Consider the following 23,514-nt stretch of genomic DNA (forward strand, 5'->3'; position numbering starts at 1 on the left):
GCAAGCTTGACACACAGACCCGCATGCTCACACATTGACTCACACAGGCACACAGGCACAGTCACACAACCACAAGGATGATCAGTCCTTGTGTACCCAAAAACTAAGCTCAGTTCAGCACTCTCACTACCACATGAACTAGCTTAATTTTTTTCGAGGCTTTTCATTCTTCCAGACCTTCAAAAGGCTGTACTATCCAATCTTCAAGACCCAAACAAATAGGCTCGTCCTAAAATCAGTATCCGACTGACTTTCCGTACGTTTTTTTCCATGGCGCAATGGCCCTTTAGAACGTTCTCATTTTCCTTAAATCAGTATCCGACTGACTTTCTGTACGTACTTTTCCATGGCGCACTGGCCCTTTAGAACGTTCTCTATCTTCCAAGACCCAAACAAATAGGCTTGTACTATCCAAAATCTTCCAAGACCTAAACAAATAGGCTTGTACTATCGTTTATCAGACTGACCTCAATTTTTTGGAGACGATCCTTCCGGTCCCGAGCCCGCCCAGGTTCGTTGGGATGGCGTTTGCGTCTCACCCGGCGAGCAGGCCTGGCTTCTGCCCCCAAGAAAAGGAGGTCCTCTCGAAATCTTGATGGCCTTGCCGGTGCACCGGTTCTTGACAGTCGCCGTAGACCGCTCACCGCAGGAGATGCGTTGCCATCCCGGACGAGCCCCCAAAAATGTCAGAGATATGACGGACAGAGACTCAGAACCAGAAAGATTGTCCCCACTGCCGGCAGGAGACGCAGTCATCAGATGACATACGTCTGAATTCTGCGCCCCTCTGCCAAGCTATTTATTGAGAGTATATGTAAATTACAGTGATATATTAGTAAACATAGTTTTCTTGATTTGCATACCACGCCTCTGGGCGTTCTGAGCCACAACAGATGTAAGCAGTAAAACATATACATTTTAATTGGTTGTCTTTTCCATGAACTGATAAATTTGTAATCTGGCGCTTGTGCAGGATGTTTAAGCCGTAAATAACTCCGGTGAAAAAGGAGTATCTCAAGCCCTAAATTCTGTGCAAGGCCGGACCTTCTAGAATCTTGATGGAGACGACGGTTCATCGTGCCGTATCAGATTTACTGTGGCCATCTGCGCTTTGACTGTAGGCCCATTGTTTAGTTGGTCAGCAAAGCACGGCACTTTTAAACATGATAAATTATTATTCTCCATCACCTTGTTGACGACCAATCATCTGAAAGCTTCCCCCAAGCTTACTCTCGTTTTATAGCCCTGAGAGGCCATCCAAAAAGACTCTGGGCTGACCAAGGAACAAATTTCTTTGGAGATAAACCTGCCTTGAATAAAATGCACAAGCACCTGGCCAGCCTGGAGCAAGCTTCCATCCAGAACAAAGCTGCCGAGAATGGAACAGAGTGGTCATGGGAGTTCGCAACGGAGCTGCTGAAGCCGCAGTAAAGCTCTTAAAGAGAGCCCTCATGAGCCTCGGTGGGACAGTAGGCTCATTTACCTGGAGCGAACTCCAAACCCTGTTTTATCAGGCACCTAACCTAACAAATAAAAGGCCAATAGAAGCGAGGGCACAATAGCAAGAGGACTCAGTCGAGTACATCACACCCAACAGTCCGGACCGGACAATGAGGTAATACAGGAGAAATCATCTTGTGTATCCATCCCAAAGCCATTCAGATCAGCATGGACATGTTCTGGTCAAAATGGCGTGAACTTGCCGGACCAAATCTATTTGTGCACCACACAAAGAGGAACAGTGAAGTCGGTGACATCGTGTGGATCGTTGACCAGAACGCTCTAAGAGGGCAATTCCGGCTTGGGCGAATACAGGCTGTCGACCCAGACTAGAAAGGGCGTGTTCGAACCACAGATTTGAGGATATGTACCCACCTGCCTGCCGACGTCGTTGCCCCCACACCTTCAGGGCTGGTAGGTGAAAGCCTAGCGCTGCCACCAGGTCCCACACTTGCACATTCACGAAGTGAGAAGATGGAAAAAGGCACATAACAATACCCTGACAGTACACCCGCTCTGTCAAGATAGGTGCCCGAACATTGACATTGGCATCATCTTCTTCGTGTGCAGTAAATAAGAATGGACTTTTATCTGATGTGAAAAAAAAAACTATTGTAACATGATTTAATGTGGGGTGACCTCTCTGATTCATCAGTCGGTCAAGTGGGAGGTGTTGTGTAAATAGGAAACCACATGTTAAACTTGGCTTTACATGCAGTACAGACTTGAAAGGGTTAATCCGATCAGCCGGTGAGTGGGTGTGGCTGTGGAGTTCAATGCTGTCTGAACCAGGTGGCTCTTGTTAGCCAAGGGAGACACATCGCCGGTGAGTCCACATGTTGCATTTCCACGTTCTACCTTTCTGTTGATTTAAATTAAAATAATGTAAAAGTAGTGATAGAAATGATGAATGAGTTGCATTCATATTCTGTGTTTCCATTTGTAGGTTTATGACCTACTTCACTGCTCGTCTACCAAACAAAAAGAACCAATGTATTGCTAGTGATATCTTCCGCAATTTTGACATTAATTTTCACTGCTTCGCGGATGACACCCAGCTCTACCTCGCCAGTAAACCCGACGCCTATCTTCCACCGGCATCCCTTACACTTTGCCTCTCAGAAATTAAATCCTGATTTTCTCATAACTTTCTCAAGCTAAACAGCGAAAAAACTGAACTTCTCATTGTCGGTACAAAATCCACCCTTCACAAAGCAAACAGTTTCTCTCTCACCATTGACAGTTCTACCGTGTCCCCCGCCCTTCAGGTCAAGAGCCTGGGTGTCATCCTCAACAGCACACTATCTTTTCACTCCCATATAAATAACATAACTCGGTCTGCATAATTTCACCTCCGCAATATCAATCGTCTCCGTCCCTCTCTCATCCCTCACACCACTGCCATCCTCATTCACAGTCTCGTCACCTCCCGTATCGATTATTGTAATTCATTTCTTTTCGGGGTCAATCAAAAATTTCTCCATAAACTCCAACTAGCCCAAAATTCCTCAGCCCAGATCATCACTAAAACCCCCTCCTTTCACCACATCACCCCTGTCCTCCAACAGCTCCAATGGCTCCCTGTTAAACTCCGTATTGAATTCAAGATACTTCTGTTTACCCCCCCTATGTGTCTGACCTAATTCAAATACTCAGATCCTCTTCCTCCCTCCACCTTTATATGCCCTCTGCCCGTCTCACAACGATGGGGTGCAGAGCTTTCAGCCGGTCCGCTCCCAAACTCTGGAACTCACTTTCACCCAACATCCGTAACCAACATCCAAATTTCACCTGAAAACCCACATGTTTAAACTTGCCTTAATGGTCTAGTTTAATCTGCTGTTTTATTATTTATTGTTTTATTCATGATTTTTCTGTTTTGTGTCTTTGTTGTAAAGTGTTCTTGGGTGTTCAGAAAGGCGCTTGTAAATTAAATGTATTATTATTATTATTATTATTATTATTATTAATAATAATAATACATTACATTTTAAGCGTTTTTGAAAGCTCCCAAGGACACTTTATTTTGCCCTCTTAATTAGATTTGACACATCTGATGTATAGTAACGTGTTTTAAGTCTGAATAAAACGACCATGTATAGGAAGGCCTTTTTATCTTAAAAAAAAAAACTACAATTATACCTTGGCTTACGAACACTTTATCTAATGAACTTTTCGCTTTACGAACATTACATTCGCGAGAATATAATCTTGACATACAAACTAGTTTTTGCCAAACGAACCAAACCACACACAGTGCCACAGTGGCTGGCAGAGTAGTTTTCGGCGGAGAAACACCAAACCACACGGTCCAACAGCGCCACGGTGGCTGGCAAACTACTTTTGTACACCCGCTTACAGTGCAGATGTGTTTTGCTATTGAGTGGAGTACTTTTGCTATTAAAAAGACCCCACCACAGGCTAGTATTAAGCCGCAGAGGACACAAAAGAAAATGACGGTTGAGCAGAAGGAGATCATCGAAAAACACCAACGAGGTGTGCATTTGTGTAACTTAGCATCCCAGTACCAGTACGCTAAGTCGACCATTACTACATATGGCTAAGGGTGTTACTGTGTTGTCTAAGACAGTGTTTTTCAAACTTTTTTGAACCAGGGCACGTTTTTTTTTACTTTGGATTTTCATCTCGCAGGAAAGAGGCAATCATTGACGTGTTGCCACATGGACGAATATTAAATTACCCTCCCAGTCTTTTCAGCACGGACTCAGGACAATGATATAACATTGGCAGAAAATGATTAATAAATGTTTGTAAAATTTTAAATTTGAAAAAGGGGCATTGGATAGTTTCTCACGGCACACCTGATGGTCTCTCACGGCACACTAGTGTTCCACAGCACAGTGGTTGAAAATCACTGGTCTAAGCAACGGTCTCAGGCAATAGAAGAGGTTGAAAAACTTCTGTTGATTTGGATGAATGAAAAGCAGCTAGCCCGGGACCGTGTGAGTGAGGGTATTATCGCAGAGAAAGCCCGGCAGCTTCACTCAGATATCATCAAGAGGCAACTCCATCCGCCTTTCCAGCTGCTCCTGTGTTTTGTTTTTCTACTTTCATTCCTTTCATAACTTTTCATAACTGCTGTGAAATATAAATTTCTCACTCCAAGACTAATAAAGGCAAATCCAATCCAATCAACGAACATCACAAAGGTAAATTAAACAACTTTATTATACATCCATCCATTTTCCGTACCGCAGTACAATTTATTTTATTTATTTTATTACAATACAATAGCACATTTATCAGACATAAAATAAGGTCTATTTTGTGTGATTTTGATGCTTATTTAGTAGAAAATTATGTTTTATCGGGACCTGGGAATGGATTTGTCATGATCTGGTTGACGACCACGGGGGGCGCTGTCGCCCCCGCCTACACCTCACAGGTGCTGGTCGTCTCGATCAGATTGGCGACCAGCGGGTAGCGACGTCAGCCCTGCCTGCAGCCTCGCAGGTGTTGGTCGTTTAATCATTGACATTTAAAAGAACACCCGGCACGACCATCCGGGCCGGTCCATTGGTTGTTTGCTGCTTGTTTGCTGCATGCATCGTGTACGTGTTTGTTTATCCTTGGCGGACTTTTACACTTGGTTTTCTTTTGCTACTTTGTATTTTTTCCATTCAGATCATTTTGATGTTTTACATTTTGTTACTGCTGACCTTTAATTTAATACAATTTGTCAAACAACCTCCTGCTCCCTCCTGCCTGCTTTTTGGGATCCGCACCCACCATCACCACCTTGCAAAACGTGACAGGATTATTCTCATTTTTAATGGTTTCTTATGGGAAATAAATATTTGGCAGACAAACTTTTCGCCTTATGCACACTTTCTGGGAACCAATTAAGTTCGTAAACTGAGGTATCACTGTATGTATATTAAGGCATTTTTGGTGCTAAATAACCTATCATGTATAGTAAGACCTTTTGGGTGCAAAATACACTACCATGTAAATTGTGAGGCAGGCAATTTTTACATTCTAAGTCTTTGTTGCCGCAAAACAAACTACCAATAATGTACCATGGAATAAAATAAATGACCATGTATTGTAGGGTGTTTGAGAATGAAAAAAACTACCATAAGACAAAGTGGTTTTGGCGAGAAATAAACTACCATGTAGAGAAAGGCGTTCTTGGTGAGAATAAACTACCCAGTATGGAAAACCGTTTTGTTCCAAGTCGTCTCAGAATAAAAGAATTACCCAATCAGGGCAACCGAAAATTGACGCAGGGGCGACAATAGTATGCCGTTTTTTCCCAAAAAAACGTACATAGATAGTATCCCGTTTTTAGCCGGAAACCATCCATTTTCTGATTCAATTTTCCAAACAAGGATCGGAGTTTTTGTTTGATTGTTTTGGATTATATTATTTTAAAATGTAATTTCGGATCAGAACGACAGTCTCATTGTTCGATACCTGAGGTGGTTTTGTTTTCCTTCGACCTGGTCTGGTTGGGGGAGTGTTTTTATTATTTTTTAAAAATGATGTAAAATTGTCATTTTTTCTATCTTGCTCGGTTAAAGCATTTTTCGTTGAAGTTGTTGGATTATTTTGATCGTTCGCCCTTGGTTCATTGCTTTGACGGGTGTTGATGGAAGACGATGGTTAAATCATCAGGGAGCCAGGTGTAGAACAGAAAGTTTGTTTAATCTTGGACAGAGCAAGGCATCGCGGTGTCAGCTTAAGGAGGAAGCATAGCGAGAGAGCAAGACTGTGGGAATATTTATGCGGTGCACAGTGTGTGACGCGATAGGATGTGACGTAATGTAAATGCGACGTCATGTAAAGGAAGGCCGGATATGACGTATCAGGAGGTCCAAAATGTAAACAAAGATTACAGAGCGATGTTTAGAGATACATCTGTGTAAGCTCTCAGTCGTACAGGAGTGGTCCATCGATGAGAAGGTTTCTTCAGCCGTCATCTGTACTTTTTGAGGGTGTTGGATGTTTCGCCTCCTATCCAAGAGGCTTTGTCAGCGAACTAAAGTATAACTGGTCATATCGGCCCTATTTATATATCGCTAATGTCCAGGCATGGTGACCCCGGACACAGCTATGATAGGTCCCTACTCTCAGGTTGGGGGAGCAGAGGACCACTCCCTGTAGCCCAACTGTTTGTTCCTACATTCCTGACTAACGACTGGCCTATTTGCCCCATACCCACCGGTATCACCTCATCAGCATTACGAATGTTGCCTAACCTGTCCACCTGAATCTCTGACTGACATCGGTGCCCACTCAACTCATTTGCCAATTTCATTCTTACCGGCGAGAAATTCCTTTAATGCGCACTGCAGTCAATTACTTTAATGTGCACTGCATCCAATTCATAATAATAATGATAATTCACAATCAATCTTGACAGGTTATCCTGCACTTTTAGTCGTAAGTATAAACTACTTTTTAACTGACAAATGTCATCACTGTACGCAAAGGCAGCCAGAAGAGGAATCAGCATCTGCGGCTGTCTTAATAAACGTTGGATTTCCGCCATCGCATCTCCAACGTCGAATATTTTTCATTCGATCAAGCCTAATTGTAACAGTTCGTCGCTCGCTAGATGGTTGGATGAGAAATATGTGCAAAATAAAAATTGTCATGCATTTGAATAAATGCCAAACACTATACTTTTGGAAATCAAAACTATTCTCAATAGGGGCTTTGCCATCGATCCCAAATCATCAGTTCGGTGTGCCAAACTGCAAGTGGCTTGTGCATCTCACAGTTCATCAATCCGTCCTGCAAATGGAACCATTTCTCAACCACCATCTCCCAGCTCTGTTTGCGAATTGTTTCGGTTCACCACATCATCTGCCTCAATGGAAACCTCTTCAACATCAGACGGCTCCACATCTGTGCACTTCAGTGTGCTGATGACTGTGCTGTAATAATAGCTCAGAATCTATGCAGAATGCACTCAGCACAATTTCTAACTTGTACCAGTCTTTTGGCCTCAAGATCACCTTGGCTTTTAACCTGATGGGAGGGAGAAACGGTCGAATTGACAATCGCGAGAGAGAAACTGTTAGCTTTGCTCAAGGTGGATTTGGTACCAATGAGGAGAATGTCAGGTTTTTTGCTGTTAAGTTTGAGGAAGTTATGGGTAAAACGGGATTTAATTTCAGAGAGGCAAAGTGAAACGGAAGAAGGTGGAAGAAAGCAATGCAATGAAATTGTATACCAAATTTACGGATAATATTGCCAAGGGGAAGAAGGTAGTTGATAAAGAGGAGAGGTCCCGGGACCTTACCGACACCTTACCGAGTATTTACAGGAAAAACAACTAACCTTTCTAATATGCAAATATTTGGCTGTGAATGTTACATATATAAATAAGACAAAAAGAAGTTAGAGTCCAGATGTGAGAGGGGAATTTTTGTATGTTATAAGTATAGTCCAGCCTATAACGTGTAGTACCCTGAGACATAGACTGGTGAAGTTTTTAACGAACAACAGCACAAATGGTCAAACTCAAACGGGTTTTGGCATGTGGGACAACATTCAGAGTGACAGTGAAATACCTCCAAATGTCTCTCAAAACTTCGTAGTTTAGTTTTGTACTCGCCAAAAGTCATTCTGTCATTAGTTTGGGTGACGTGCACAACGAACGGTTTGTAGACGTCAGGAAGCCCTTTTAGCACCATGGCTATCTGGAGTCCATCGCTAATATGCTCTCCTGCCCTCCTTAATGACGTGATTAAAGATGAAGAATTGATTGAAGTCCAAGATGGCGCCCGAGTAGGCAGCCTCAGCAAGTGCTCTCATGAGCCTTGCTTTGTTGGTTGTTTTTGTCTTGTTTTGTGTTTTCTTTTGTCACTTTGTGTTGTTGTGCATCGTGTGGAATGGAAACAGATTGTTTTTCAGCATTTTTGACCACGACATTCATCAAGGAGGAGGCTGTGCTGAGCGGTTGCGCTTTTTCGGCAGCATGAATATGCCAGTACTGTTTTTGAATGTGAGGATTGTCGGAGCCATTCGACTGCCATCGCTGGACACCAAAGGGGCCATTGTGCTTTTTTGCGCCTGTAATGGGCAGCATCTTCACAGCCCCGCTTTGTTTAGCGGAAAGGTCAGTGCTGTTGGACAGTCTGCGGCTGGATGGATGCATGGCTTGAGGAACCCGCGATAAGAAGAAAGGAGCGTCAGCGCAGAGCGCCGATGCGTATGTGGAACTGTCGCGGCTTGGAAGTGAAGCGGATTTATGTGCAACAGGAGATGTGAGACAATCTCTTTTTGTCAATGGATGCTACAGCTGCGTGTTTGCTTTCAACATTTAGCTTGTAGTCGACGTGCACATTCCACCATGATGTCCCTGATCCACTGGTGGAAAGACGCTTTGATCCTCTCCTCTTTCATCTAGAACTGCTTCATGTCATCAAAAAGAGGGTACAGCAAGTCCTGAAGAATGAATGTCTCCCTGTGTCTTTGTTTTGTCATATTGTCTCTATGCTGTCATATCATTTGTTATTTAGTTTTTTTTTTGTTCTTTTGACTTCAATACGGCGCCGCGAGAGTGGCTGCCTTTCCAGCAGCTCATGTATTTTGTTTTTCTACTTTCATTCCTTTCATCACTTTGCTGCTGTGAAATGTAAATTTCTCCACTGTGAGACTAATAAAGGCATATCCAATCCAATCCAATTACCCCAACAAATACAGTTTCTGGTCGGATAACATAGTCCGTGACTGTCTCATAGCTGCCTTTTCGGAGTGAGGAAAGTTCACAAAACAAACTCACCATCCGTGGTTTGTCCTTTCCAGCATAATGCTCACGGAGAATCTCCAGTGCTCGTCTCCCGTCACGTTTTGCGTCCTTTATTACCAGCGATAGGCTCCTATTGTCCAGACATTGCACAAACTCTGCATATGCCTCTACATTTTTAGCCTTATCTTCGGCGAGAGCTTATTCATCGTCCTTCTCGATGTCCGGGACGCCCAAAACAACGTCTCTAAGGCCGCGCAATTTCACGTGTGCCAAAAACCTCGTCTCCCAGAGCTTGTAATTTTTCTCATCGCCATCGAATAAAAGCCTGAACCACCTTTGGTCTGTGGTACTGGGCCCGTAACCTGTAGCGCTGGACATTCCTGCAGCAGTCCTAACATTTAAACAGTCACCAAGATAGTAGTTTACCTTAACGATGGCTAATACTCACGAGAGAATAATGATGCACAGCCGTGTCAACCATTGATCTGGGAACTCATCAAATGTTTATTCTGCGCATGCTCATAAAAAGGCATTCCAACATCCAGGTATCACATGATTAGCTCGTTCGCAGGTGACATCATTTAGTGAAATTACCCAAACATGACTTTGCCACACACACACACACACACACACACACACACACACACACACACACACACACACACACACACACACACACACACACAATACACACCCGTTTAACACACACATTAGCTTATCATGTGGCTCCTTTGCAAAAAAATGCCCTGTCCTGTATGCACACACTTGAGGTTGACGATAAGCGAAATTGCTTGAAGACAATTCATTGCCTATCATGTTTTGGCCTTATGAGACAGACAGCAACAACAATAAGAATGATGTCATGTTAAAACCACAGTATTCACTAAGTCAGCATAGAAAACAAGGAGTGGTTTGACCGTCCACAGGCCCGCAGAGCAACAGTTATTTAAAATACTGTACATTTTATCGGCAGATGAAAAGAAAACCATGTTTCCCAAATGTAATTTTTTTAATGATCAGTTCACAAATAAAGTCAGCAACAACAGCTGATATGATTTAGAATGCTTTTATTTCGCAGGTGGTGAACGGCGTTCACTATGGTCATATTTCCGGTGTGCATAGTAGTCACAATTGCTGACTTGACGCTAGCTCGGACTGCTGCCCAAAACGCAGTCGACGGTCGTTGACCAAATTATTGTCGGCGACGTGCTCCAAACGCCCAGTCGGAGCGCCCACCACTATCTTGCTCGGTTAAAACATCTTTCGTTGAAGCTTGTGTCCGATTAAAATCCTCTCGGTGTCGTTGGACGTTCGAGGCCTCGTTTAGTTTAGCCGAGTTTGCTAGCTACTAACAAAGAGGCCTTCGTGCTCAACGCATCGCTCCGCAGAGATCGTCAGCGAAACATTTTGGAACTGGCCTGTGAACAATGGATGCAAGAAGGACACCAGAGGCCGAGAAGGAACTTTGTGAAGAAAAAGAGGACCACAAGGGACAACGTCAACTGCCGGGCGCCATTTGGAGGATGCAGCCAAGAGTTGTTCCTCACGGATTAGGTTGGCTCTTACTGCTCGTCTCGCTTGTTTTCTTTGAACTTTCTTTGTCTCTTTGAACAACGTATTGTTTTTTTTGTAAACACGCGCTTAAATAAGCAACATACAATGCCTGTAGGAAATCCAAGTGCAAAGACACAAAGCTCTCATCACAAATTTATAGAATCAAAAGTCTCAAAACTTGTGCGACATCATCAGGACTTTTGTTTCTGATCAAACCCATTCTGACATGAAGTGGCTCTTGTAATGATATGAGGAACTCGGTTTGCTTGTTCGACTAGCGATGCCTGACTAGAGACCAAACGCAGCATTCGTTGCTGTGGGTTAGTCGCTTTCGCTCCCTCCCTGTTTGTCTGTGTGTGTGTGCGTGCGTTCGTGCGTGTGTCGACGAGTAGCTTAGACAGAGATGCACACAAGAGAGGCAGAGATTATCGCCAATAAAGAGTTTGGTGGTTCTCTTTATTTGTAAGTAGGTTCGTTGTCAGATCTCCCAGGCAGGTGACACGCAGAGCTTGATCGTGGAGTGGAGTTGAGCAAGTCGTGCCGTGATGTCCGTCCGACGCCCGGCGTGAGCCGGGCGTGAGCCGGGCGTGAGCCCGAGATGAGTCTGATATGATTCTGCCCCGTGGTTCGCCCAATCTCTCTGTCCCGTGACAGCTCCTTTTATACAATTTTCAAGCGTGTGCTACGCGTCAAGGTGAGACGCACATCAAGGAGATCAAGGAATTGAAAGACATGAAAGGGTTGGATGGCGCACTTCAAAATCACACACACGTGTGACGCCACAAGTGCATGGCCGGCAGTGGTTTTAGATGTAAATAAACAAAAAATATGGAAACGAGCGGTTTCTTGGCTGTCGGGTAAGGATAACGTTATGTTAAACTTGATTAAGAATAAGGACTCTCAGACAGGTGCCAAAACGCGTACTCAAGTGGAGACAGAAAAAAAACTAATAATAATAATAATTGTAAAAATGATGATGATGAAAAGTAAAATAAACACCATCATAGTTGAGTGTATGCTGACGTTATTTTTCATTAATTGTTTAAAAGTTCTAAATGGGAAAATATCCGATGTCCCTGGATCAAATCAACACTGGTGGAAAGTAGAGCACCTCAGCTATCCAACCAGACCACTCTGATGCAGAGCTGATGTTTTATTCTGGAATAACAGGCCTCTGAAAATTGAAAACATTGATATTGTTTGTCAATTTTAAAACACTTTTAAATCGGAAAATATTCGCTATACCCAGACAAAATCAACACTGGGGGAAACTAAAGCACCACAGCTATCCAACCTGAATACTCTGTTACAGATCTGATGTTCTATTTTGGAATAATGGGCCTCTGAAAAGTGATAACATGTTGGTACTGTCAATGTTCAAATCGCAAAATATTCGATATCCCTGCACCATTTCAACACTTGGGAAAACTAGAGCACCCAAGCTATCGAACCAGACTACTCTGATACAGATCTGATGTTTCATTTAGAAATAAAGGGCCTCTGAAAAGTGACATCAGACCTCTTTCCCGCCTCAAATGTGTGTGAACATGTTGAAAATGTCAATGTTTAAAAACTTCTAAATGGCAAAATATTCTATATCCCTGGACCAAATCAATATTGGGGGAAACTAAAGCACACCAGCGCACACCAGCTATCCAACCAGACCACTCTGATACAGATCTGGTGTTTCATTCTGGAATAAGGTGCGTCTGAAAGTTGAAAACGTATTGATATTGTTAGTCAATGTTTAAAAACTTCTAAATCAGAAAATACAGTAAAGTCTCGTTATATCGATATTCAAGGGAGTCCGAAAAAATATCGATATAACCGGGACTATCGATATATCCGACCCTGTTTGTATCTAATTTTCTCCGTGCGTGCATAGAAACAGTATCGATATAACCGGGACTATCGATATATCCGATATCGATATAACGAGACTTTACTGTATTTTCTGATTTAGAAGTTTTTAAACATTGACTAACAATATCAATACGTTTTGAATTTTCAGACGCACCTTATTCCAGAATGAAACATCAGATCTGTATTTGTTTGCGTGCGTTCGTGCGTGTGTGAGTATTTGTTATCCCTGGACCAAATCAACACTGGGGAAACTAGAGCACCTAAGCTATCCAACCAGACCACTCTGAGACAGATCTACTGCTTTATTTTGGAATAGAAGGCCTCTGAAAAATGAAACATATCAATATTGTTCGTCAATTTTTAAAGACTTCTAAATGGGAAAATATTTGATATCCCTGGACCAAATCAAGACTGGAGGAAACTAGAGCACCCTTGCTATCCGAACCAGACCACTCTGATACATATCTGGTGTCTTATTCTGGAATAATGGTCCTCTGAATATTGAAAACATCTATATTGTATGTTTAAAAACTTGTAAATTGGAAAATATTCAATATCCCTGGACCAAATAAACATTGGGGGAAACTAAAGCACCCCCGCTATCCAACCAGGCCAATCTGATGCAGATGTGATGGTATTTTTTTAATAAAAGGCTTCAGAAAATGTAAACTGCTCACATGGATTGGAGTCAGGAAAGAGGCCATATGTCACTTTTCAGAGCCAATTATTTCAAAATAAAACATCAGATCTGTATCAGAGTGATTTGGTTGGATAGCTGGTGTGTTTTAGTTTACCGCAGTGTATTTTTTTTTCCTTTAGAAGTTTTTAAAAATTGATGAAAAATAACGTCAGCATGCGCTCAACTATAATGCAGTTTCAGAATCAGAATCAGAATCAGAATACCTTTATTCGTCCCGCAATGGGGAAATTTGCAGTCCACAGCAGCAATTGAAGAGGGATGGGGTTGGGGTGGGAGTGAAAGGATAGAAAACAAGATATTCTAAGCATAACAAAATAAAAATGTCAACTGTATACTGTGCAAATGTAGATGTGCAAAAACCGTTCTATAAACAAGACTGTACATAGTGCAGAATCAAGAGATGCATTTAGATATATTGCAACAACCCATATTTACAAGTGTCCAGTTTTTTTTTTTTTTTTTTTTTCCACGTGATCATTGGGAATTGTGAAGCTTATTATTTTATTATTATTATTATTATTATTTTATTTGAAGCAGTTTATTATTATTATTATTATTATTATTATTATTATTATTATTGTTTTGGCACTGTTCTGAGAGAACATATTCTTTTCTATTCTAGGTGGACGTGATTGTTAACCAACAGCCAAGAAACCGTTTGTTTTACATATTTTTTTTTTTTATTTACATCCAAACCACTGCCGGGCATTAATTTGTTGTGTCACTTTTATTTTGAAGGTGGCCCACGCCGCTCATCGCTTGCTCGTGGCAGACTGCCATAATGTACAGTGTTGTCATTCAAAGTGGCGGCTCTCTCGACTTAGATTTTGTGAGTGGAGGGGCTTGGCCGCAGTATCAACCTGATGAAGCACAAGTAAACGCACACAGCAGAGCACAGGTGTCAAAGTCAAGGCCCGCGGGCCAAATCCGGCCCGCCACATAACTTTTTTCGGCCTGCGAAAGCAAATCAAACTTGTTAAATTCCATGATGATTCCTAAAATCTGAGCCAAAATTTCATATTTTTGGATGTCAACCACAATAAAAGTCATTATTCTTGACTTCAGATTTGAAAACGAGTTATTCATGAATTTGCTGTGTGCTCTATATGTAATATTTGAAGGGATTTAAACATTCTAATGGGTTCCCCAAATTCATAACGGCCCTCGAGAGGAAACCATGACTACAATGTGGCCCGCGGCAAAAAATGACTTTGACACCCCTGCAGTAGAGAATAAGAACAACAAACCATTTAATTTCACACCGCCTTTCAGAATGTGCACCAAGAAATTCGCCCAAAAGATGCATGAGAACTCACACACACAAAATAAAATAAAAAAAACTTTTGCATGCTGGCCGTAGGCTTGTTTGAACAGTTTTGACCAGCACATCCAGACGTACAAGGACGAAAAAGCTTTACGTGCTTCGTGTTCAAGAAGTTCTTGCACACTAAACGCATAAGGGTGTGAAGCCCTTCGGCTAAGAACGCACACGGGTGGTAAAAGCTCTGTGTGTGTGTGTGTGTAGCTAGGGGAAGGAAGTGTGCGCGTTGAGACAGAAAAAGACAGAAAGAGAATGTGTTTGCACAAAAAAAGCAGCACGTCTGGAAAAAGCATCACTGTATTAGTGTCTATTTCGTGATCTAAACATAAACACATTGGCTGCGAGAGGTGGAAGCAGCTGGCCAACAGGTTCTTGGCGGCAAAGCAATTTTTCTACGCCGGCGTCAAGTCTTTTCACAAACAATCGATGATGAAGAAATAATGAAATGATAACGATGGAGAAAATTAATCCAAGAAAGAGAAAAAAATCCACCACAAATGTGATAATAATCTCTTCTTTTCCTTTCGGCTTTTCCCTTCAAGGGGTCGCCACAGCGAATCAGTGACCTCAATCTTCAGAGGTATGATCCGCATGTTTGTTTTGGCCAAGCTTTTACGTCGGATGCCCATCCTGACACAACCCTCTACATTTATCCGGGCTTGGGACCGGCACAAGAAGACGATTGTGATGATGATAATAATAATAATAATCATCATCATCACAATCATAATAATAATAATAATACATTCAATTTAGAAGTGCCTTTCAAAACTCTCAAGGACACTTTACAGTCACAGACAGGATAAGAACAAAAATGTTTTTCTGAGGGTAGCGGCAGCCAGACGCACCAGCGTTCACTCAAACCGTAAGTAACACACACACATTTAACTCAGAATTCTGACTTTTAACTCAGAATTCTGACTTTTAACTCAGAATTCCGACTTTTGACTCAAAATTCCGACTTTTAACTCTGAATTCCAATTTTTAACTCAGAAGTCTGACTTCTAACACAGAATTCTGCTTTTAACTCAGAATCCCGACTTTTATCTCAGAATTCCGACTTTTCACTCAGAATTCCAACTTTTAACTCAGAATTCTTAGTTAAGAAGAAAGTGCAAGCGCAATAAAAACCGTGGCACCGGAGCGGACACATTCCTGGCCATCGTCTGCCAGTCAACGAGTCAATAAGTCACTGACGATTGATGAAAAACAAAAACAACAACTTCGGAATTATGTTAATTTATCCCAGGTACTCAGTGTTAATATGAACTAATTTATCTCTGAGTAATTTACACCATAATTGCGTGTGTGTCTGTCTTGTTGTGTCATGCAGACAACAGCGAAGGTGCTTGCCCTAAACAGCTGAAGAAGGAAGAAGAGGAAGCATGCGACATTAAAAGAGAGGAGCCGGAGCACCCTTGCACCAAAAATGATGACAACAGATCATCAAATGATGATGGTCAAGATGAAGAGTCTGACGGTGATCTGACATGTCACGCTGACAACAAACCCTGCAAATCTTCTCTGTGTGGCAAGACGTTTACTGATCAGAGTCATTTGAAACAGCATGCGAGAACCCACCCTGCTGAGAAACATTTTGCCTGCTCGGTTTGTGGCAAAGGATTCTCTGAGAAGGGCAATTTAATTCGCCACACAATAATCCACACCGGTGAGAAACCGTTTGCCTGTTCAGATTGTGGCAAAGTATTCTCTCAGAAGGGCCATTTAATTAGCCACACAAGAATCCACACTGGTGAGAACCCTTTTTCCTGTTCAGATTGTGGCAAAGGATTCTCTCAGAAGGAACATTTAATTAGCCACACAAAAACCCACACTGGCGAGAAACCCTTTTCTTGTTCAGATTGTGGTCAAACATTCTCTTATAAGGTCTCCTTAATTAGCCACACAAGAATTCACACCGGCGAGAAACCTTTTTCCTGTTCAACTTGTGGCAAAGGATTCTCTGAGAAGGGAAGCTTAAGTATACACAAAAGAATCCACACTGGTGAGAAACCTTTTTCCTGTTCAGTTTGTGGCAAAGGATTCTCTCACAAGGGCTCTTTAATTGACCACATCAGAATCCACACTGGCGAGAAGCCCTTTCCCTGCGTAGTGTGTGGGCAAAGATTCAACCAGAAGGGCCATTTAATTAGCCACACAAGAATCCACACTGGTGAGAAACCCTTTTCCTGTTCCGTTTGTGGCAAAGGATTCTCTGAGAAGGGAAGCTTAAGTAAACACACGAGAATTCACACTGGTAAGAAACCCTTTTCCTGTTCAATTTGTGGCAAAGGATTCTCTGAGAAGGGAAGCTTAAGTAAACACACAAGAATTCACACTGGTGAGAAACCCTTTTCCTGTTCAGTTTGTGGCCAAGGATTCTCTGAGAAGGGAAGCTTAAGTAAACACACAAGAACCCACACTGGTCACAAACCTTTTTCCTGTTCAGTTTGTGGCAAAAGATTCTCTCACAGGGTATCTTCAGTTATTCATATGAGAATCCACACTGGTGAGAAAGATTTTGCCTGTTAAGAATGTGGTCAAAGATTCTTAAGGAAGCCTCACTCAAAAGTGCACTTGAGAATCCACACTGGTGAGAAAGGATTCTCAAAGAAGAGCAATTTAATTAGCCACACAATAATCCGCACTGCTGACAAATCTTTTTACTGCCCACTTTGTGGCAATGAATTCTCTCAGAAGAGCCATTGACTGTATTTAGCCACACAAGAATCCACAGTTATAATTTTAATTTAAAACAGATTCTTTTCTTACAAACAGTGTATTTTAGGTGGACAATAACTGACATGTTTCGGCGTTTACTTCCGCCTTCGTCAGAGTGCCATGGATGTTGTGACGGATGATGTGTTTCATCTGGTGTAACACCAACTGAAAAAGGTGCGTCACAACAAGCAAGCAGGCATGTCAAAATCAGGCCTGCGGGCCAATCCTGGCCCACACTACAATTATTTTGGGCCCGCACTACAATTATATTTAGCCGGCAAGATGATTTCTAATCTGGCCCTCCGGCATGTTACACAGTGCACGTACCGCTAAAGGTGCCTACACATTGAATGTGTCAAGCGCTCGGTGGCGTCAGCGCAGCCATTTATTTTGTATGTGCGACGTCAGCAGAATCTCCAAATGGAGCTTATTGAGCTGCAGTGTCATGACACGCTCAAGTCAAAATATGACTGTCCGTGCTGTGTAATTTCCACTTGACCTCCCTGACACGCTGCCCGAACTCCGTGCCCAAGTTCCGCAAATGCTCTCGATTTTCGGGAGCACATATCCGTGCGAGCAACTCTTCATTCATGAAGATGAACAAAACACCACATAGGAGTGGTCTCACCGATGAACACCTTCATTCAGTCCTGAGTACTTCCTGTGCGCAGAGCCAGACTCCAGAAATGGATACACTTGCATGTCAAAAGTTTGGCTTGGACCCACGTGCAGCATCAGAGTCACTGAACATTGAACAAAAACCAAAATGGATCAATATGATTTGATTTGTTGATGGCATTGTCTGTTCAAAGTTAACAGAGAGATTATTTTAGGTGTTGGCCTTGCTGGTCTGTGATGAAAAGATTTAGGTTACAATTAAAATAAAAAGGTTACTTTTTTTTTTATTTTTTGTCACGTTTGCAAGGTGGTGATGGTGGAGGATCCCAAAAAAGCAGAAAGGAAGGAGCAGCAGGGTGTATTTGACAAATTGTATTTTGAAAGGCGCTTATAAATTAAATGTACTATTATTATTATTATTATTATTAATATTATTATTATTATTATTACCGTATTTTCACGACCAAAGGGCGCACCGTGTGAAAAGGCGCAGTCTCATTTATGTGTGCCATTCATTTATTTAACTTACACATTGAGCGCACCGGCTGATAGGGCGCAAGTTTTATATACCGGTACATATCCTCTACTGCCATACGTACGTCCGCCTCACAACAACACACAGGCATACAAGTGTGTGTATTTAAAAAAACAGATCGGGAGCAAAACTGAGTTTGGAAGTGCTTTATTTATTAATTACAAAGTAAGAACATTTTGGAATCATCACTCAATAGGCGTCGACATGGTAAAAAAGAGCACATTACCGGTACCGACTTTTCTGAAAGCTCGAACCACCGTGCCAGCAGACACGTAAGCTCACGCATCCACAATCCTTTGGCAAACTGTGGCGTAACATCCAGCCCTTTTCGTGTGCCTTAATAATGACGCCTTCTGGAAATGTCTCTTTAGGCAAAGTCTTTCTTTTAAAAAATCATAATTGGGAGTTTCTCTCCGTTGGCATGGCAGCCAAGCACAACAGGAAACGAAGCCTTTTCGCGAGCTTTTCAAAATAATTCGCCGGCCGTTGCTGGGCTACCGTAGTCCTGGTCCGGATGGAAAAATGGCAGTTTCATAAAACGACAGGACCAAGACGGACCTCCTTGGAAATGTTCAATTTTCATTTCTTCTGTTAGCGTTACTGCTCTGAGTGGGATGGTGACAGTCGAAACGCTCTTCGCTCGCCGATCCATTGCTCGAATCTTTCCTCCAACTCCGGCCACCTTGCCTTATGTCCGCGTATTATGTCACGGCGGCTCGATTCCCATGTTCCTTGGCGTAGCTGATAGCCTTCAGTTTAAACTGAGCTTCATAACCATGTCTCTTTGCCATTTTCAGGGTTGTTAAAACAGCAATGTTCTGCATAAAGCACATACCTGTTCGTTTATACACAAACCCCGCCCACACATCCCCCTCATGTTCCCTACCACGTCCTCCTCATGGTGGTCTCTAATACGTCCGCACTACAGGGCGCACCGCACATTTTCAAAAAAATCTGAGACGTTTATATGCGCCTTATGGTCGTGAAAATACGGTATTATTATTATTATTATTAAAATTAAGCCAGCGGGAACAAAATCTCAAACAGCAAAGTCATCTGAACAGAAAAGTACAAACAACAACACCTGACAGGCAGACGTATCAGGAAGTCCAAAATGTAAACAAAGATTACAGAGCGATGTTTGGAGATGTTTGTATGGCGAATTACCCCAACATCTCCCCCCTGATGAACATATTTAACAGGGGTGACGCTGCTTCCATGGAAGTGTTATAGCGGGCGTCTGCGGAGGTCTTCAAGCCGGCTTTCAAGCACCGAAGGCGGGCATCTCGGCCTCTACTTTTTGAAGATTTTCTAAGTGTTGGGGCACCAGCGAGGCGGCGAGAGCCGGTCGACAGACGCCACCCGGGGAACCACGTCAGGGGGAATGAGCTCGGGGGTGACGCTGCTTCTACGGAACTGTGACAGCGGGCCTCTGCGGAGGTCTTCAAGCCGGCTTTTGAGCACCAAAGGCAAATTCTACACCTGGCTCCCTGATGATTTAACCATCCTTTTCCATCAACACCCGTAGAAGCGATGAACCAAATTCCATTTGGGCTACTGTTCAAAGAGTTAAGGGCTTGGGGGAAACAAGCTGTTTAAATGTCTGCTGGATTTGGTGCGCATGGATCGGCAGCGCCTGCGTGAGAGGAGTAGCTGGAAAAGGTGGTGGGCAGGGTGCGGAGGGTCCAGTATGATATTCCGCACCCTAGTTTGGAGTCTTGCAGTCTCGAGAATGGGTAGGACAGTGCCAATAATTTTTTCCGCCGTCCTAACCGTCCGTTGAAGTCGGATTTTGTCAATTTTTGTGGCGGCCCCGAACCAAACAGTGATGGAAGAACACAGGATGGATTCGATGACAGCCGTGTAGAAATGTTGCAGCACCTCCTGTGGCAGGCCATGCTTCTTTAGCAGCCTCAGGAAGTACATTCTCTGTTGGGCCTTTTTTAGGATGGAGTTGGTGTTGACCAACTGGTGGAGACTGTGATTCCCAGGAACTTGAAGGTCTCAACGGTTGACACCAGGCAGTTGGATAGTGTGAGGGGTAGCTGTGGTGATGGATGTTTCCTGAAGTCCACGATCATCTCTACTGTCTTGAGCGTGTTCAGCTCCAGGTTGTGACGGCTGCACCAGAGCTCCAGCTGCTCCACTCGTCGCCGTCTTTGATGAGACCGATGACTGTGGTGTCGCCTGCGAACTTTATGAATTTGACAGCTGGGTGGGTCTTGGTGCAGTCGTTTGTGTGGAGAGTGAAAAGCAATGGAGAGAGGACGCATCCCTGCGGGGCTCCAATGCTCGTGGTTCGTGTTGAGGATGATATTTTCCCCAGTCTGACCTGTTGTGTCCGTCCTGTCAGGAAGCTGAGGACCCACTGGCAGATCGTAGGGGACACTCCAACCTGGAGAAGTTTGGGGATGAGGAGTTCTGGGATGATGATATTGAACGCAGAGCTGTAGTCCACAAACAGGATCCTTGCGTAGGTTCATGTGTTGTCGAGGTGGTTATGGATGTGGTGCAGTCCGATGTTGACTGCATCCTCCACAGACCTGTTTGCCCGGTAGGCAAACTGCAGAGGTCTTTTGGTGGAAATGGAAATGGAACAGCAAATGGAACAGGCCTATTCTCGAGCCCATTCAACAATTCTATGGTATTTAAAATGCTTAATTGATGAAATATTCATGTAGGCTTATAAAAACGTGCACAACAAACAGTAAAATGTATAATGGTGTAAATGTACTTACATACTGTGTCTGAACAAGTCAAAAGAAAGAGGATGGACGTGGATGTGATCACACCTCTCCACTGTTATATTTCAAAATGGCTACTCCACAACTTTTTGAGTGGTTTTAACAATTTCCACCACTGGGGGCACTGTGCTGCATTGTAATGCAATTACTATGGGCAGAATAGACGCATTTGACAGATTCCACTTAATATAGCTATATATCACCTTTATAGACTCGTGCTGAATATTCAGGAAGTCTTATTCTCGAGTTGACGAGCCGTTAATAGTCGCACATTTGGGAAATTTGCAATCGACAGCAGCAAAATTGAAAGGGGAATGGGGGGGAGGTGAAAAGATAAAAACAAAGTATTCTATGCCTCATAGAAATAAAATAAATCAACAAAATAGTCGAACAGAAAAGGATTTGTTAGGAGCTGCTGTCGAGGCAGCTGTACGAGGGTGCCATGATGGCTGCAGCTTTCACAAAGTACTTCACATCATAGTCAACACAAAACAAAATAATCAACGCAACAAGAACATAAAAAATATGGAGAGTTGTGCAAACTTAAAGACTTTTCCCCATGTACTCTACACGAAAAACGCTTAATGGCATGAAGCAGTTGTAGATGAAAGTGGATCAGAGACGTGGTGGAATGTGCACGTCTGCTACAAGCTAAATGTTGAGAGCAAACACCAAACTTATAAATGTTTCCAATTGAAAACACTGCAATATACATTGTTTCCAAATGACACCAGGTGGTTTGTCGGCGGACTGCATGAAGCTGAAGGCATGACATCAATCTTCTTCTTTAGCCAATCAGTGTCCTCCATCTTGAGAGCTTTGATTAGCATGTTTGTTTTGGCCAAGCTTTGATGCCGGATGCCCTTCCTGACACAAGCTCGGGATTTACGATTAATTATGTGTCCCACTGTGGGACGATGAAAGGCTTGGTTCTGATAATAATAATACCTTTGATCTCCAAGTGCCTTTTGTAGGCATCCAAGGACATTTTACGATTAAAAGAACAAAAAAACACATCTCATTGTTGAGTGCATGCATGCTGACATGTCTTCCATTTTAAAAAAAAACTTCAAAAAAAGAATTTATCAACATCGCAGGGATAATACAAGTGGGCCTCAATCGGCAGTACATTTGCACCTAAAAGCTACCAACCACTCATTTGACGACAATGAGGTTAAAATCTTAGCGAAAGAACATAGATGGTTTGAAAGGGGGGTAAAAGAAGCGATTCTTATAAAACTATAAAATCCTTCATTAAACCGTTCTGGTGGGGTGAGGTTCAATTTGGATCGTTCATTCAATAGCCTGCTTAGGCAAAACAGGTTAGGCAACATTCGTAATGCTGATGAGGTGATACCGGTGGGAGTGTGGCAAATAGGCCAGTCGTTAGTCAGGAATGTAGGAACAATCAGTGGGGGCACAGGGAGTGGTCCTCTGCTCCCCCCAACCTGAGAGTAGGGACCTATCATAGCTGTGTCCGGCGCTGCCATGCCTGGACATTAGGGATATATAAATAGGGCCGATACGACCAGTCAGACTTTAGTTGGCTGACGAAGCCTCTTGGATAGGAGGCGAAACGTCCGAAACCTTCAAATTTGTACAGATGACGGCTGAAGAAACCTTCTCATCGATTGACCACTCCTGTACGACTGAGAGCTTACACAGACATAAGCTTGCATATGAAACCTAATTTAAACTTAAAAATCAAGATCACGAGAAAACTGAAAGTACATCTTTTAAGTTCAGTCAAACTCATAACATTTATTTCCACTCCTCAAAAACGAAGATAATATAAAGAAAGCATTTGAGTAAACTGAAGGTATATTTTTTCAATCAAACTCATAAAATGTAGTTTTACTACTCAAAAACTATGACGTAATCAGTTGCCACAAATATTTGGAGTATTTTCAACTTGATCGGGCTTTCATGCATGCAATTGAGTCAACTGTTTTTCTGTCATTTCATTTGTTCGTTGATTGGAATGTGCTTCCACATTTTAAATACAATTCAATATGCTAAGTGTTAACTCGTCGATTACAGTCACTAATTATGGGTGATCGTAAGAAAAACAAAGTACAGTAAAGTATCGTTATATCGATATCGGATATATCGATAGTCCCGGTTATATCGATACTATTTCTATGCACGCACGGAGAAAATTACATGCAAACAGGGTCGGATATATCGATAGTCCCGGTTATATCGATATTTTTTCCGACTCCCTTGAATATCGAT

The 23,514-nt window shown here is 42.6% G+C and overlaps 1 protein-coding gene across 1 annotated transcript; it reads left to right on the forward strand.

The window, feature by feature from the left end:
* Positions 1-10,370: 10,370 nt before the first annotated feature.
* LOC148901027 (uncharacterized) lies at positions 10,371-18,287 on the forward strand. The gene is given in 3 exon segments (XM_089018948.1): positions 10,371-10,777; positions 15,995-17,094; positions 17,096-18,287. Coding segments are annotated over 3 exon segments (1,290 nt in total). The 5' UTR covers positions 10,371-10,650; the 3' UTR covers positions 17,159-18,287.
* The last annotated feature ends 5,227 nt before the right edge of the window (positions 18,288-23,514 follow it).

This window comes from Hippocampus bargibanti, linkage group LG02 (assembly GCF_051943395.1).
Source record: "Hippocampus bargibanti isolate YZ-2025 linkage group LG02, ASM5194339v1, whole genome shotgun sequence".
Lineage (NCBI taxonomy): Eukaryota > Metazoa > Chordata > Actinopteri > Syngnathiformes > Syngnathidae > Hippocampus > Hippocampus bargibanti.